The sequence below is a fragment of the Fringilla coelebs genome (genome assembly GCF_963513975.1).
Source record: "Fringilla coelebs genome assembly, chromosome: 3".
In the NCBI taxonomy this organism is placed as follows: Eukaryota; Metazoa; Chordata; class Aves; order Passeriformes; family Fringillidae; genus Fringilla; species Fringilla coelebs.
The window spans coordinates 64,519,547-64,534,680 of record NC_140030.1 but is presented as its reverse complement, the minus strand read 5'-3'; the positions used below and the strand labels follow the sequence as shown (position 1 = coordinate 64,534,680).

General features: G+C 38.6%; 1 protein-coding gene across 1 annotated transcript in view; it reads left to right on the top strand.

The window, feature by feature from the left end:
• Nucleotides 1-15,134, top strand: part of ARFGEF3 (ARFGEF family member 3) — a gene marked incomplete at both ends in the record, with an annotated part of 86,470 nt that overhangs the window by 18,242 nt on the left and 53,094 nt on the right. Inside the window, 2 exons of the mRNA XM_084202924.1 lie at nucleotides 11,600-11,668; nucleotides 14,318-14,449. Of these exons, the coding sequence (XP_084059050.1) occupies nucleotides 11,600-11,668; nucleotides 14,318-14,449 (201 nt within the window). The remainder of the gene's footprint in view (nucleotides 1-11,599; nucleotides 11,669-14,317; nucleotides 14,450-15,134) is intronic.

Here is a 15,134-nt window from a genome sequence, read left to right as displayed (position 1 = left end):
GATGTCATTGCAACACTTGAAAATGTTAGCTAACCCAGGCCTGATGAATGGCTAAAGCCTTTAGGGAGGAAGGAGGGAGATTTCTAGCAGCTGGTCTCAGCAATGTGTTTATGTCCTTGGATCTGCTAAAATGTGTCCTCAAGACAGCTTATGATTGTACATTAGACTGTGTTATTCCATCTGGAGGAGATAAAATACGTCTTTATCTAGTGCAGATAGACGTTAGACACTCCTGAGTGTGAGCAGGTTTGTGTGAAATTGTGTCAGCTGTGGTGCCAGCCTGATTCTTTGTAACTCGCTGCACAATTGCACCAGTCTCACAGGTATTAAGAGTGCAGCCATCAAAGATTACACAAAAGCTTTTAGTCATGCAAAATCAGTATGAAAGTAGACATGCAGGAGTACAGAATTCACTGTAAATTGCTGGTGTGTAAGCTCCTAAATCACTTTTTTTCAATATTCTATCCAAAATATCTCCTGCTGTTCCCAGTAAGAGTGTGCCAGAAATTCACACTTCCCATACTATCAAAAAATGTCTTGGATATTTATGTTAATGGTTTGTTGTGACCCACCTGTATTACAGGTGGAAGTGTGAAAGGATCTGATTAGCTGAGGAGGGCATTCTGTAAAGATGCTTTTTATATTCAGATGACTGCATGTTGGAATTGGCAGTGAAAGAATAGAGGTGCAAGGGTAGTTAGAGTTGCCTTGCCTCACACACTTTTGGAGGATGTCCAGTATTGTGAAGGGCCATCCTTAGACAGGAATGGTATGAGTAGCTGTAATGATTGCTGTAAATAAATGGAGAAGAGTGCTGGATCTCTTCTGGAACTGAAAAAAGTAAACAATTGGGGCCTCTGTTTTAAAAATGGAAGGACATTGACTAATTTATGGCTAGGTACCAAATTCTCCTGATTTTTAAGGGTGAGTGTCATGGAATGCCCTGTGGATTGCCATATTGGAGGATCAAAAAACCAGCACTCTAATAGCATTCAGACTTAAAGGCCAGGGCTGGGGACTGTGCAGGAGTGCATCCTGGGCAGCCAGTTGGCCAAGTGCAACTGTCAAGGTGAACTTAAAGCCTTCCCCTCTCACATTATCTCTCTCCTCTGTGCTAGGTGAGATACCTCTTACCTTTGCATAAACTTGGCTTGACTCTCTGCCTCTTCTAAATACCTGTTGGGGATTGTGCCTTTCTCTTTAGAAAGGTTTTTCATGTAGAATCATTATATGGGGAAATTCCTCCCTTGAATTTCCAGAATAGAAGGGATACTCTGAAGTCCTTGTTTATTTTTCTTGCAGAAAACCCTTATAATTGCTAATCATTGAGTAATTCTTATTCCAGCAGCACTTTTATGCTCAAAAAAGGCAGTGATCATCTCAGTGAGGAAGGGGAAAGGCTGTGGTTTCTCTTTGACATGAATGGGAATGAATAACAAACACAGGTGTACTAACTGGCTTTGATTTCCCACATATCAAAGCAAGCTGTCTGGGTATATAAATTTTGCATTCAGACTCGTATCTTATTTAACTGCTAAGCCAAATATTTCTTTAGAATATCTCAATTAGTACCCACTCTGTAGTCTCTGTATCTCTGATGCATTCTATGGTAGAGATTTTTTAGTATTTTCACATCAGGGACTAAAGTGAGGTTATTTAGGTGCTTTAATTTATATTAAGAGATACTGAGTTAATTCAGGAAGTCTGACTAGAGACAGTAGTGTGTCTGACACAAGGCTACTTTAGTATTCATCTTTGCTCTTGTCATCTTTGTCGCCATAAGACTGAAAAGCCTTCTAATATGTGTGTTACCAGTTTGTGTTTTACTATGCTCAACTAGCTGTGTCAGTGGAAAGAAAAAATCACACAGTCGTACAGTACCTTGCTGTGTTTTTGTTATACATCAATAACTTCAGTTTCAAACTGAATAATTAAATATTTATACTTTTATATTTTCTTTAGAATATTCATGTAGGAAGGAAGAGATATATTGATTGCTAATCAAATGCAATGCTTTATCAGTGAGATACCAAAGTGACTCACTGCTCTATTTCTACAGCTGCAGATGCATAGAAAAAAATCAGGAGGACAGTAATTTAGCATTTTCCTTGGATGAACATGATCATGCAGTGGGGCTGGCTCAGAAGTGGGAAAAATTTTGTTGTGTGACGTGGTGCCATGTTATAATTGAGTGAAATGCAAGGGTGTCTCTCAGACTGAGGGGTGGGGACATTTTGTTGATGTTAAGCACTAGGGTAACAAGCTGTAGATAGTCTGCAGCAGAAAGGGGACATGTTCTAGACTGAAGATTAATACTTGCTTTTGAATTCAGTTGTGGAGTCAGGGAATCCTGATTCCTGCCACCCCCCGCGCTCCCCCCCACCAGCTTGATGCTTTTAAATTCTGGCTTCAGATGTTTTTTAAATGGCTAAAGTACTTCTACTTTGTGCAGTTAGACCTTTGCTTGGAGGATACATACAGTATTGACAAAAGCACCATGAAATATTGTCAGTGGGAAAGGAAACTGGGAATCTAATCTATAGCTAAACTTCTGGATTGCAGTCACTTCAAACCTCAGCAATTCTGTGATTTTTACTTTTTCTCTTTGAGTTTTTAGTAATTTTTCATCACTAGCCCTGACTCTAAAATGTTATCCCTCCAGGAAAGACTAGAATTAGGCTTTGAGTGTCACTGTGGCACCCAGGGAGATGAAACCAAATATTGAGGAAGTGGAAAGTATGGAAGGAATCCTTAACAGCAGAGACACTTGGATATTTTTTTTTCTTTATTCTCATGCCTGTTATAGTCACTTTCATTTATGAGTTGACCACCTTTTTAATAATGCAGTACTTCTATCTGACTGTGATAACATTATTCTCAGATAACAACAAAAAATGTTTAATGAAGGATTGCAAATTACTAGATGAGTCCTCACACAGAAACAAGTTCTTCAGACAAACCAGATACACAGAAATAAATTCTCCAGATAAACCTGATACGCTGTAATATAGTGGCCACTGAAGTAAGAAAGTTGCTCTTAGGACAAAGGTGTGATTGACTGTGTAAGATTTCCCTTTCTACTGCATCCTTTTGTTTTCTTCAGTCAGAGACAGCCTTGTCATATAATTCAGTGCATTTCAGTCCAGTCTGTGTCCAGATTTCCTGGGAAATTCAGAGCTTGCAGGGTAGAAATTTTCAAGCAAGAAAAAGAATAATGACCTCTTGTGAAAGAAACTCAGGTTTTGGATTTGATGTTTTTCCAAATACTTGTTCTTTATTTCACTGTTCTAATTAATGGTTATATGCTGGGCATGTTATGAATATAAACTGTGTTTCTGTCAGGGAAGATTCCAAGCTTTGTTTCTTATTACATCTGAGAAGACTTCACGCGGCTGAGTTGCAGCTACCTTACATGTGGTGGTTTTTGAATAGATTTGAGGATTGCTTTGAAACCAAAAAATAATCTTCCAAAGTGGCTCTAGAGGGAAGACTCTTCTAGTTCCCATCATTTACCTATTGTCCATGGCGAACAGCAGTTTCATTTAGGAAAGATTAGTTTATTCCCGGTGACTCCAACTTGCATTTGTTTGTGGATTAGGTGTATTTCTTGCATATGGGCAAATTCTTTAGGATTTGTCTTCTGTAGGCTTTCAGTGAGGAGTCAGCCAGAAGTCTATTTTATCTGTGAATGAGGTTTAATGAACCCTTGCTAAATCTGCTGTGTCAAGGCAATCTTTTCTCTTTGTCTTTTCACTGATCCATTAATACAGCATTTGGGAGCTCTCCAGTAATAATAGTAGACAGCTCTCTTTATGATTTCAGTTTTCACTTTGGATATATTTGGAACTGAAATCTGACTTAGAGTTCTGTATAAAACTTAGTTCGTGTAAGGACAGACTGTCTTTAGATTGGGTATTAGCAACTGTTCTTTCCAAGATTGCTACCGTAATGCTTTAAAGGTGCAAAGTGATTCTTTGAGTGCTAAGACTCATCTCCTAGTTTTTATTAATTGATATTCTGTAGTAACTAATTAGATTGATAGGGCTCCAGTTACGGTGTCAAATTAGTCACTTGAGAAGGTCACTATTGAAAGTCTACAAGGAGTCTGAGAAAGTTTAGTGACAATTTTTTTTTTTTTTGGCCTTGCTTTTCATATCAATTATAGTTGACCTGTTTTAGGGTCCGTACAACCATGTCGTTACAGGTTCAGCGAGGTAGTCCTGATCTGGTGCAAATATTGAATGAAGCTGGACTGTGCTTGACCAACCAAGCAAAACTTACAGTTAATTATTTCAGAAAACTTGTCAGGAACTTTGTTGCTGCTTGAGCAGGTCTTTGGCCCTCCAAAACAGAGATCAACTTATGTATTTGAAAAATGGCTCCAAAGTGTTTGATCCAAAATGTTGACACAACACAACTGTACAATCCCAGTATCTGTGCATGATTATATTCTAAACCATTTTCTTGAATATTAATGAATGAGATGATCACTCATAAGCTCTCACAGATACATATCTTCTCATTGTTTTAAGATTAATGTTTATGAAATATATTTTTCCACACACAATGTGGTTATGCTTACTCGAATATAATTTACAACTGTTCTGCTTTGTCTTGAACTGTAAAATCAAATGGAAGTGTGTTAGCATCCGCTCTGTTAAAGAGGGGATTCAGTAAAGACCTTCACAGTATCATGCAAATAAGATTTTTTTTAAGATCAATTCTGCTGAGAAGTGCTTAGCCTTTTCATAAGTTAATTTTTTTGTAATGTAGGCCAACTACAAATCCAGACCCTCTTGGGTTTGCTTGTCTCATTTTACTTCTTTCTGGTTATTTTTGAAAGTCATTTTATTCATGTGCTTAGTTATAAGTAACCAGGTTAATTCTGATGGATTGAATGACCTACCTTGTGGGCTTCAAGATAAGCTTATCCTTTCCTGAGTTAATTAGAGCTATAGTAAATGCCTAGTACTGTGATTAAAGAATTCCTGTGTTCTTAGGCGCCTGGTCATTGTAGCCAAAACCAGGCTTGAATTAAATAGCAGAGCTTTCTCCTTAAGGAATCCAAAAAAATTATAATGGTAATGGCCTGAATGAGGCCAAATGGATGCTGGAGAATAGCTGCCTAAACCAGTCAGTAGTGGATGCACTATCTCTATAATGAAACCTCTTTTCAGGATCCATGGCTTTTTCTCACTACCATTCTGTGCTTGAATTCTATCCCTGAACAATCTCTGTGGATTTTGTCAGATGTGTAATTTCAAACATTTAAGCAGAGTGTTGGTCAGCTTAAAAGTTTTGCAGGATAGAAAAGTAGGCTTAGTGTCTTTACTGAAGAAATTCTGGTGCAAAAATATTAACTGTCTCAGAGTTGTGAAGTTATGAAGGTGTTTTCAGATAGAGAACACACTCATTCTGTCACATTGGAACTGTCACATTTGGTGTGGCGTAATCAAAATCATTGGCATCAACCAAAAAGCAGCAAGTCCCTAGCTCTGTGAAGTGCAGTTTCACACCTATCAAGTGTGGAAGCACAAGTTCTTATAGGCTTTTCTTAGCCTGACACACATACCAAGAACCTGGAGTTCACTTAACCATTACAGAAATGAATTGCAAAGATATTATATGATCAGAACCCCAAACAAAGAAACCCTTTAACTTTGACACATGGCCTTTTAGTCTTTTGCCGGCTGCCAGACATTAATGCTTACTGGTGGTGACAGTGGCAAGTTCTGCCAGGCAAAGTGGCCACACAACAGTGGCATGAAAGGGTCTCTTGCCATAGCTTTTGCATGCAATTGTACCCGTACTGCAGGTGTGCCACAGCTGCGCACAGATGCACCCAGTTTACACCTTCTTGCTCATGAGCATGCCATGATTCGGGCCACTGCTACCAGAGCTGTTAGCCCATCTGGTCCTGGGGGCAGCTGAGGGGAGAGCTGTGTCCCAATAAGCTGTTCTGACACTGCCAGCCAGCTCCTTGGGTCCTCTACCCTGGAGCCCCTCATGTCTCTTGTAAGAGAGGAGAAAGAATAGAGAAACTGTATGTGACGTGGCAGTTGGTGATGCAACCACAAAACCAGCTTATCTGCCTTTTTAATATCATTTTCCTGGATGCAGGTCAGGATGTGGTCTGGGATAGGGTAAAATCCTCTGGCAGGCCAGACAACCTGTGGGACACCACTTCCTAGGTTGTGTTGAGGCTAACTTCTTCCCAGTTAATCTAGTGACTTGAAACAGTAATTTTAAATCAGCTGTTGTAAAGAACGCTGCCACGCAGAACACTTCCCTGTTACAGCTTTGCATTATCTGAGAGCAAGGGAGTTATCTTCCCTCTCCCCTGCCCAAAAAATTCTCTTGTAGTCAAGAATAAATGTCAGAATTTTCCACCCAGGGGAGACACCAGTTCTTTTTTTCCTTGACAGCTCTAGTTCTACTTACATCCATGTGTAGACATCCTTTTGAATCATTTTAGTAATTGGTGCATGAAGCTTCATTTTTACTTGAGAACTCTTTGAACTATTTGTTGGTGTTTTCCAGTTTTGTATTTCTCCTTTTTCACTTTTGTTTTACTCAGATTTGCATAGTATAATTTGTAAAGTAATGCAGTATACTTGAATAGGTTGTAACCTGTAAAGGAGGAAATGTCATCCTAATACTGCTGTTAAGCCTTTTTCTTTATTTTTCCTTGCCTTTAATTGTTAAAATTCTAAAGCTAAAACACCCTGTCAGAATGTTGACAAACACTCTTGGTATCTATTGAACTTGGAATAATTTCTTTCCCTTCTACAACTGTACTGCATAAGCAGAAGTTTCACTTGGTTTCATGCCACAATAAATAGTGTTCAGCAGCAGCTCTGTTTTAATCCAGTGAACTAAATGGGCATTTTCTTCTCTGAGCACTCAGCACGTCATTGCTGATGATGTGTGAGGTTCTCCTGTACCAGATACAGTCCTTATGTCTGAAGCCCTGGTGCATTCATAATGCTGAGTAGCATTTATGGGTTTACTAATTCATAGCAGACACAGTCTCCTCTCTCCTCATAATTAAAATCTGCTGTTTGGTACAGTGACACATGGTGGCACAGTGTAAATGACTTCATTAATGCGCTTTGTTTCTCTTGCCCTTGTTTTCCTTCAAGGCCAAAGAGTGCGACATGAGCAGGTTAGCAGTTATTCTGACAAATAGGGGGACACCTCCTGTCCAAACTGTTTTACAGAAATACTGGATGACTTTAAATGTCAAACTACTGAATGAGGTAAAGGGCTGTCCTTCCTATCAGGGTTTTCCTCTGAGGGGCAGGATGTGAGAATTGCATTGCATCCAAGTCTACTAGCCTGCAAATAAAGTTAAGTCCGGAAAGGTTTCTTTTACAAACCCACAAAGGGATTAGAGGTGGTTGCAAAATTGTTTCCTTTGTAAATTGTTAAGTTTTGAACCTTTTCTCTTTTTCTTGAGGGTACTGCTTGCTTTCCTACACACTGTGCCTATTTCATGTGCCTCCACCATAAGCTCTTCAGCGTGAGAATTGCTTTGTACTACAGATATGTACTAAGCTAGCAATGCTAGGCAGCCTTACAATCTAAAAACATTCCCACTTTTTTCCTCTTCAAGAGGTCACAGAATGGTTTGGGTTGAAAGGAACCCTAAAGTTCATCTAGTTCCAATGCTCCTGCCATGGACAGGAACACCTTCCACTAGACCAGGTTGTTCAAATCCCCATCTGACCATTAAAGTATGGAATCACACAGAATCACAGAGCAGGCAAGGTTGTAAGAGACCACAGTGGTCATCTGGTCCAATCTCCCTGCTCAGGCAGGTCATCCTAGAGCACATGGCACAGGATGGATAGACATTGTGATGTCAGTTTAATTACATTGCACTTCATTTTGTTTCCTCTACATTTTGTTTCAATTTACATATCAGATGCAGAGTTTTTTGGTTTTGTTTCTACTTATTGTGGAAACTACCCATGTGCATGCTCTTATACTACATTTGGGGCTGTAGCCTGGGACTCCAGGGAGTAGAAATTATATTTCTTGTTCCATGATGGTCAGAGTTTCGACAGTAATTAAAATAAATACTTTCATTATGGATAAACCATTTATGGAAATGTGACCTCATTGGGCATTTGCAAGATAATGCAAGCCAATTTAAAAATCCTAGAAGTGGCGTGCCTTTGAAACTATCTCTACAGTCATATAAGTTCGTTCTTTAAAAAAAAAGAAACAAAATATGGTTTAGAGTCCATACCAATCAGTAAAAGATGTTTTTCAATTTTGTTTTTTACTGGAATTGCTTTCTAGTTATTAGGAACTGCTTTGTAGTTTTGTTTTTGCTTTCCGTACCAGTGGTTGCAAAAACAACATGTTATTGCCCAAGAAAGCCTCTATCTTTCTTTTCTTTAATTTTTTAAATGCAGATTGTTTGAGTTAGTATCATGAGTAGTTAAGCAGTCTGTGGGGGTATCCTGTCAGGAGACTCAGTGTTTTCAGTGGATCGGAATTATTAAGTTTGGTTTTGTTTGGTTGGTGTTAGTCCCATTTGTCATCCAGTAATTTAAAAGAGGAGCCTGCTGTCTTCCTGTTTGTTCCACATAAAAGGGAAAACATGCAAGTTAAGTGTTTGGATCATTGCCATGACTGTAAATGAGCCTAGCAGCAGTGCTGATGGAAATCATAGCTGAGAGCAGTCTTGTGTATTGGTCAGAGACATGTTTCAGAACTTACAAATTATTTGTGGTAGCAGTGGAATAAGCCAAGAATATACTGGCTGATGACTTGTGCTTCTGTCATTTGGTTGCATCAGATTGTATGCCCTTTTTCTAGCTAGTGGGTTCCCAGGTCTTATTTTTTACAAAGAATAGCAGTCAAAACTTAGCAGTCTTTTTGCTGAAATTCTCTTTTGCTTCATAGCAAAGTTTTGATCATCACTTCCTTACTGAGCTTGATCTCTGATGTTTCTATCATGCACATGTTACATGCAGGTTTTTGGCTTTTGTGACAGAAAGGAAAATATATATATGTGAGTGTAGGTATACATATGCACTAACTTTTCACAATTCAGCTCTATAAAAGATGGAAATTAAAAAAAAACAAAAACAACAACAAAAAAATACAAACACAAAAAAAAAAAGGAGGGAAGAAAGAGATTTTAAAGAGCAAAGGCTTAAAAGAATGCCTGAACTGATGTGTCCTTCTTTGAATTGTAGTGTATCGGCACCCAGGTTTTGATCTGTGGAAAACATTAGATAGTAACACATCCTACAAAGCCAAGATGGGACAAGAGAGCAGAAAATCACATGAAGTAAATAAGGTTTTACAAGTAGGGAAAATCAGGACACACAAACCACTGAATAGGATTAGTCATGGATGTCCATCGTGGCTCTTAGTGTGATAAGAAGAGATTTGTCAGTGGGAGGTAACACTTGTCTCTCTGTGTTCAGGAACTGTTCTACACCTGTGTTTTACACAGCAGTGTCTGGAGGATACAAATCAGTTTTTCCTTGAGTACTGAATATATAATTTTAGCTACTAAGCTCTCACAGCTATTAGAAATGTTAATAAAATTTCAGTGTAATTAATAGTTGAGAAAGTGAGGCCCCACAGCTGACTGTCAGGCTGGCCAGTAGTTAAGAATCTGGCTAGTGCTAAACAAAATTGTTTGGCTTCAAAGGTTTAAATTTTTCACATATGGACTGAGCAGCAGATGGAAATAACAGCCCTTATAACTTATGTTATTATTAGCCGAATGAGATGGAGAGTTTTTATAATTGACTGTTTACCTTTCTGTTGTTCTATAAAATTTGCTCTGGAGACAGGAAGAAAGGTACCACAGTTCCTTTTCACTGGCAATTGTGCATGTACCAGTAAATGTTATGGATTGCAGAGAAAATTTGTGGAGTTTCTGTCAAGAAATAAAAAGTACAGCATTCTTAATTGTTTTTAGTTAGAATTAGATTGCTTTCTCTGGCAAGTTCAAGTGCTGTGTAGCTTGTATCTCTCTTTGTAATATTGAGGTGGACTGTATAACACTTTTTAGAAATTCCATTTTGTCCATTTCAAAGAAAAGGAAAACCATGAAGAAGGAATTTGGCTCAGAAGCTTTGCTCCAAAGATAAATGCTAAATATGTAAAAAAGAGTTTCTGGTGCAGGACTATTGTAATTCATAAGAGTAGTGTGCCCTTTTCTGTTGTCACTACCTCTAGTATTTATCCACGTTATTCAGCTTCTATTTATGAAGGACTGAGAGTCAAATCAAGATATCATATACAGAAAGCTTTAAAATTGCCATTACACAATGGTTTACTTGGAACACTTTCTGTAGTAAAATCATCTTCTGTAAGAGCAGGATCAAGCTCCTTATTGGTATTTTATTTACAAAACAAAAATGCAAACAAACAGAAAATCTGACAACCTTAGAGTAAGGTTTGACATCTTGTAGTGAAATGCAGGTTTCCTGCTAAGAAAAAAAGGTGCCGTGCATTTCGGTGTATAGTAACTTTTCAGTATGACTCTCAAAATGATAAACAGTTAATTTATGTCCTCCTTCAGGAAAACGTGGCACTCACCTGTGGACAGACTCTTCTGTACTTTGCTTCTAGTTAACAGCCATTAATGTTGACTTATCTGAGGCCCCAAACTTCCTTGTGAAGCAGAGAACAGCAGTTCTGAGTAGGGCTGAGAAGCTGTAGGGACCAATACATTAGTGTTGATGTGATTTTATATTTGCTGCTACACTTATCCCAAGAAACTCATACTATTTCAGAACAAGCCAAACATAAATTCTGGTACTGGAGGGGTTTTATGCTTTGAAGGAGAGAGAACAGTAGCTGATACTCTGTCTTCTGTGAGGCAGAAGAGATTGGAAAGGAAGACAGGAGAAAGGGAAGAAATCTCCAGACACAAAAGGCATCACACCACAGCATCTCTCACCGCATTGCCTCACTCACCCATTTACCCTGGTGGTTCACATCACATTCTTACTCCCCTTCTCTTCAAAGTAAGATGTTGAATTGGTCTTTTAGTGTCATATTTTTCCTGCTGAATTCAGGACAGAAAAAGCCTCCCCTCATGAACTGTGGCTTATGGATGTTTTTTAGCTACTCATTATCAAGTGACTATAATACACTTAGTGGAAATATCCTGTGCTGGGAAATCCTCAGGCAGTAATTAATGGCTTTTTTTCACATAATACTTATCTGTCTGTGCCACTTAAGTAATAACTTGCATTGTGTTTTTCCTTCCTCTTTTGTTATATCGATAGAAAAGAATGGAAGGACTGATTATAAATCATGCAAAGCTAGTGGTTAAAATATGAATAGGGGTCCAAGGCCAGAGTTGATCACTGGATTGTCTTCCTTTTGGTGATCATATGTAGGAGACAGCAATAAGTAATCCATTGGGTGGTGCCTCTGGGGCCAACAAAATGCAGCTTCTCAGGAGGATCTCCTCTATCCCAATAACACACAGTGCTAAGAAGTTTCTGATGTTGCTTCTCAAAGTTGGAAGGAGTTGTGGCTAGGAGCACATGGCTGGGAAGGAGAGTCAATAGTGGCTGAAACTTAATTTTTTTCATTTCCTCTCTTTTGATGCAAGGTCTTGCTCTGTATAACATATACTTCCACCTTTGAGCTGAATGGCAGTTCGGTGTTGAAGATTGCTGAGGTAAGTGCCTCTCTTATACCACAGCTTGTGTCACTTAAGCTTTCCCCACTACCTAGAGCGTGTCTTCCATATGTAGCCTGAAACTGAACCAGTCTAAAACACATCTGCCATCATTAGGACTGGTATTACCTTCTGCCTAGTGTGAAGAAATAGTTGCAAGTCCAGCAGGTTTGGGCTTGCATGGGAAGGCAGTCTTGGAAGTTGATTGATAATTGTATATTACAGCACTGCACATTTCCTACTTCTCATATTTAATTTGCTTTTTGCAATAGAAAAACTTTCTTGAGTTCTTCATAAAACAGCACTGCACTGATTTCCTACTGGCTGCAACTCTAAGGGAGTTTCCTGAAGAGAAGTTTATAAGCCATAGTGTGCCATGTTAGCATAAGTACCTCAATGTTCCTTGTGTGTATCTCTTTCCTGACACATCCAAGTAAAATATTTATAATGCCCCTTGATCCATTTGGTTCTTAGTCACTCTACTCCCTTTATTCCATTAGATTTTAGTCTGAATTAAATTGTAAAGGAGCTTTGGTTGTAGAAAAACATACTTGCAGGCGTATTACCTGAGCCTCTGTATGTGAGTGATATTTTTAGTAGTGTGTTGCAAGCTATGGGCTGTTTGTTCAGCTTAGAGAAAATGCACAGGAACCCTTAATCCTCCTGTGCAAACCACACCGCTGTGTGCAGAATCTATTATAAAATTATATTGTTAACATGGTATGGGCAGAGCTAGTGTCCATGAAGGAATGTAAATGTTACTTACATGTCCTGCACTCCCAAGTGTAGACATTTAGAGGTGTGTTACTTCTCAGTTTTTGTTATTCGGGTTGGGGTTTTTTTGTGAAAACAAAAATGCCATGTGAAAATAGCTTACTTTAGTAAGCTATTTTCTGAGTTCAAGAATAAAACTGACCTTGCCTTATCTTATCAGAAGCTGAGAAAGGAGTTGTAGGGATAACAGGGAACCAAAGAAAATTACTTCCATTTCCTAAAAGAAAAAAGAGCTTTAAAAGGCAAGGATACAACATAAATAGTTCATGTATATAACATATACCAGATGAAAAACATAGTAATCATTCTAGATTAGCACAGCTTAGATTTTGGTTTCTCTTGTGCTAGGTGAGACCATAAGGCGTGGCTATTTTTGGAGGTCTTTGTAAGCCCCATCTGTAGGTGCTGCAGCAGGGGTGAACTGAATTGCTACTTAAAGCAAGCCACAGTTTTTTAATTTCTACTAAACCCTCTTTATGTCAGTGTCACACACTGAAAAAAAATACAGATAATTTCCCCTGCTGCAGTTTTTCTCACATTTCTCACAGACTTCCTAACATGCGAGGCAAAAGCTGATGAATTCAGCTTTTGCATCTCTTGGCTGTAGGTAAAGAGCTTGAGATTAAATAAAGTGCTTGCTGGCAAAAGCATTTAATGACTCAGCCCTTCAGCTTTCAGTCTTTAAGAGCACTACCTGAGACTGAGGGGAAATGGTCAATCAGTCATGGTGTGTGTGGTATAAGCTGTAGAAATAATAAGAAATGATATTTTCTGTTCTCTCTGTAAAGCAGGTTGTTATTCATCAAAAGCATTCTGAAAATTGGCAGTTGTCTCTCACAGATTGATGTGAAACTCTGCTGGTTTTGGTAGTTGCATTTCACTTTTATTCTCAGAAGGCCAATCTGGTTTTTAAAAAGCTTTGCTAGTGTACTGATACAAATTAGGACAATGCTAGTTCTTTTCTTTTATGGTGAACAAGACCCTAATGCATGATGAGATGTGCCAGCAAAGCAAGCAAAACTCATTTCCTTCAGTGAATTGGAACAAACAGTAATACAGAGTGTGCTTGCCTCTCTTTGGAGTGTTTGGGTGTACAGTTATTTTCTCCACACTTCTTCAGAAAATGCTGCCTCAGGTTTTTCTAAATAGCTGAGGTTTTTCTAACTAGCAAATCCTGCCGGGCACATATATGTTTTCACAAGTTCCCCCTCCCCAGGCTTTAGGTAAGGCAAAGATTTTAACAGCTGGCATTACTATGCCTTTGTATCTGAATTAGCCAACGTATAAGCAGTAGGAAACAAAAAATAATTTCTCAGTTCAGCATTTGGTTAGCCTTCTGACTTGCTCTAAGGGAAAGGTGGCAAAGAGGAGCTTTCTGTTCCAATGCCCATGCTATTTAGCATTTCTTTTTCCACGCCAGTCCCTTAGTTTTCCTAGCCTGCACTCTGTAGCAAGTAGAACCACTGCAAGATTGGAAAGGTGCTGTCTTCATTACTCCCTGAGGACTGTCTCTGACAAACAAAGCTACAGTCTGGCCATTTTCTGATCGTTTGCAATTCATGTATACAAAACAATGGCACTCAAAATCATTCTGAACTGTATCAGTTTCAAATTAAAAAAGCATCCAACATGAAGATTACTATAATTTGTGCCCTAAGTATTAATAACATTGAGGATAGATTAGTAGTATTAAAAATAGATTAAATCTTGCTCTGTGCACCTTCCCATGCTTGCCTAGACACCTGCAGGAAAATTTAGTTGATGCTGTTGCTTGTTTTTTTGTGTGTGTTTGTTGCTCCAGTGTGTCTTCTGGAGGTTTATTTTGTGTAACTCTGTTGTGTTTCATTAGCTAACCCTTCTGTGTTTTGCTCTTAGTTGTGTTTTGCATGCCATAGAGCTGGAAGTCCCCGAATGCATGAAATGATCAAAATGTCCATTGCACACCTCTTTGGAGCCCTGAGCTCTGGCATTTTTATTGCTGCTTCTTCATCAGTGGCTTTTCAAAAGGTACCTTGCCCAGCCATTTAGAACACAGGCCTTCTGTAAGATTGCAACTCAAGTATTGTTTGCTTATTAGCTTGTGTGGGGCGGGGAGAAAAGGAGGAGATATCAACATGCTCTTTCCAGAAAGTCAGCCTACCTCTAAGAATTGTACTTCATTAATTACTTCAGGTACTCTAGAAGAAGGCTTACAGCTCAAAAAGAATGATCTCAGCAGCACTGGAATGGTTTGGCCTCTGTAAAGGGCTGTATGTGGTTAACAAGGTTTTAGGGTCCACTAGGGTTCAAGGGATAGCTGAATGATGGGCAGAATTGGTCCAGGCCAACTTACAAGAGCATCTTCATCACTGACCTATTGACAGCTTGGTTTCATTTCAATAGGAGTCGGAAACAATCAAAAGTCTTGTTTGTGTGCCTATGTCAGTACTGACCAGACTATGTAGTCAGATCACTTTAATTTTTCCTTCTTAAGAACTCATCCTCATTAGGGAACTATAGAAGTGACTTTACATCATATAATGTCATTCTTATTAAAAAATGTACACCAGATACATTTTTATATACTCCTTATGCATATAATTTATACTACATATTTATATTTTTAAGAATTAATATTTTTATTAATTTTTCACAGCTAGTTCCATTTATATTTACAGTTCTTACTTGCCATATATCTAAACAATGGCAGAAT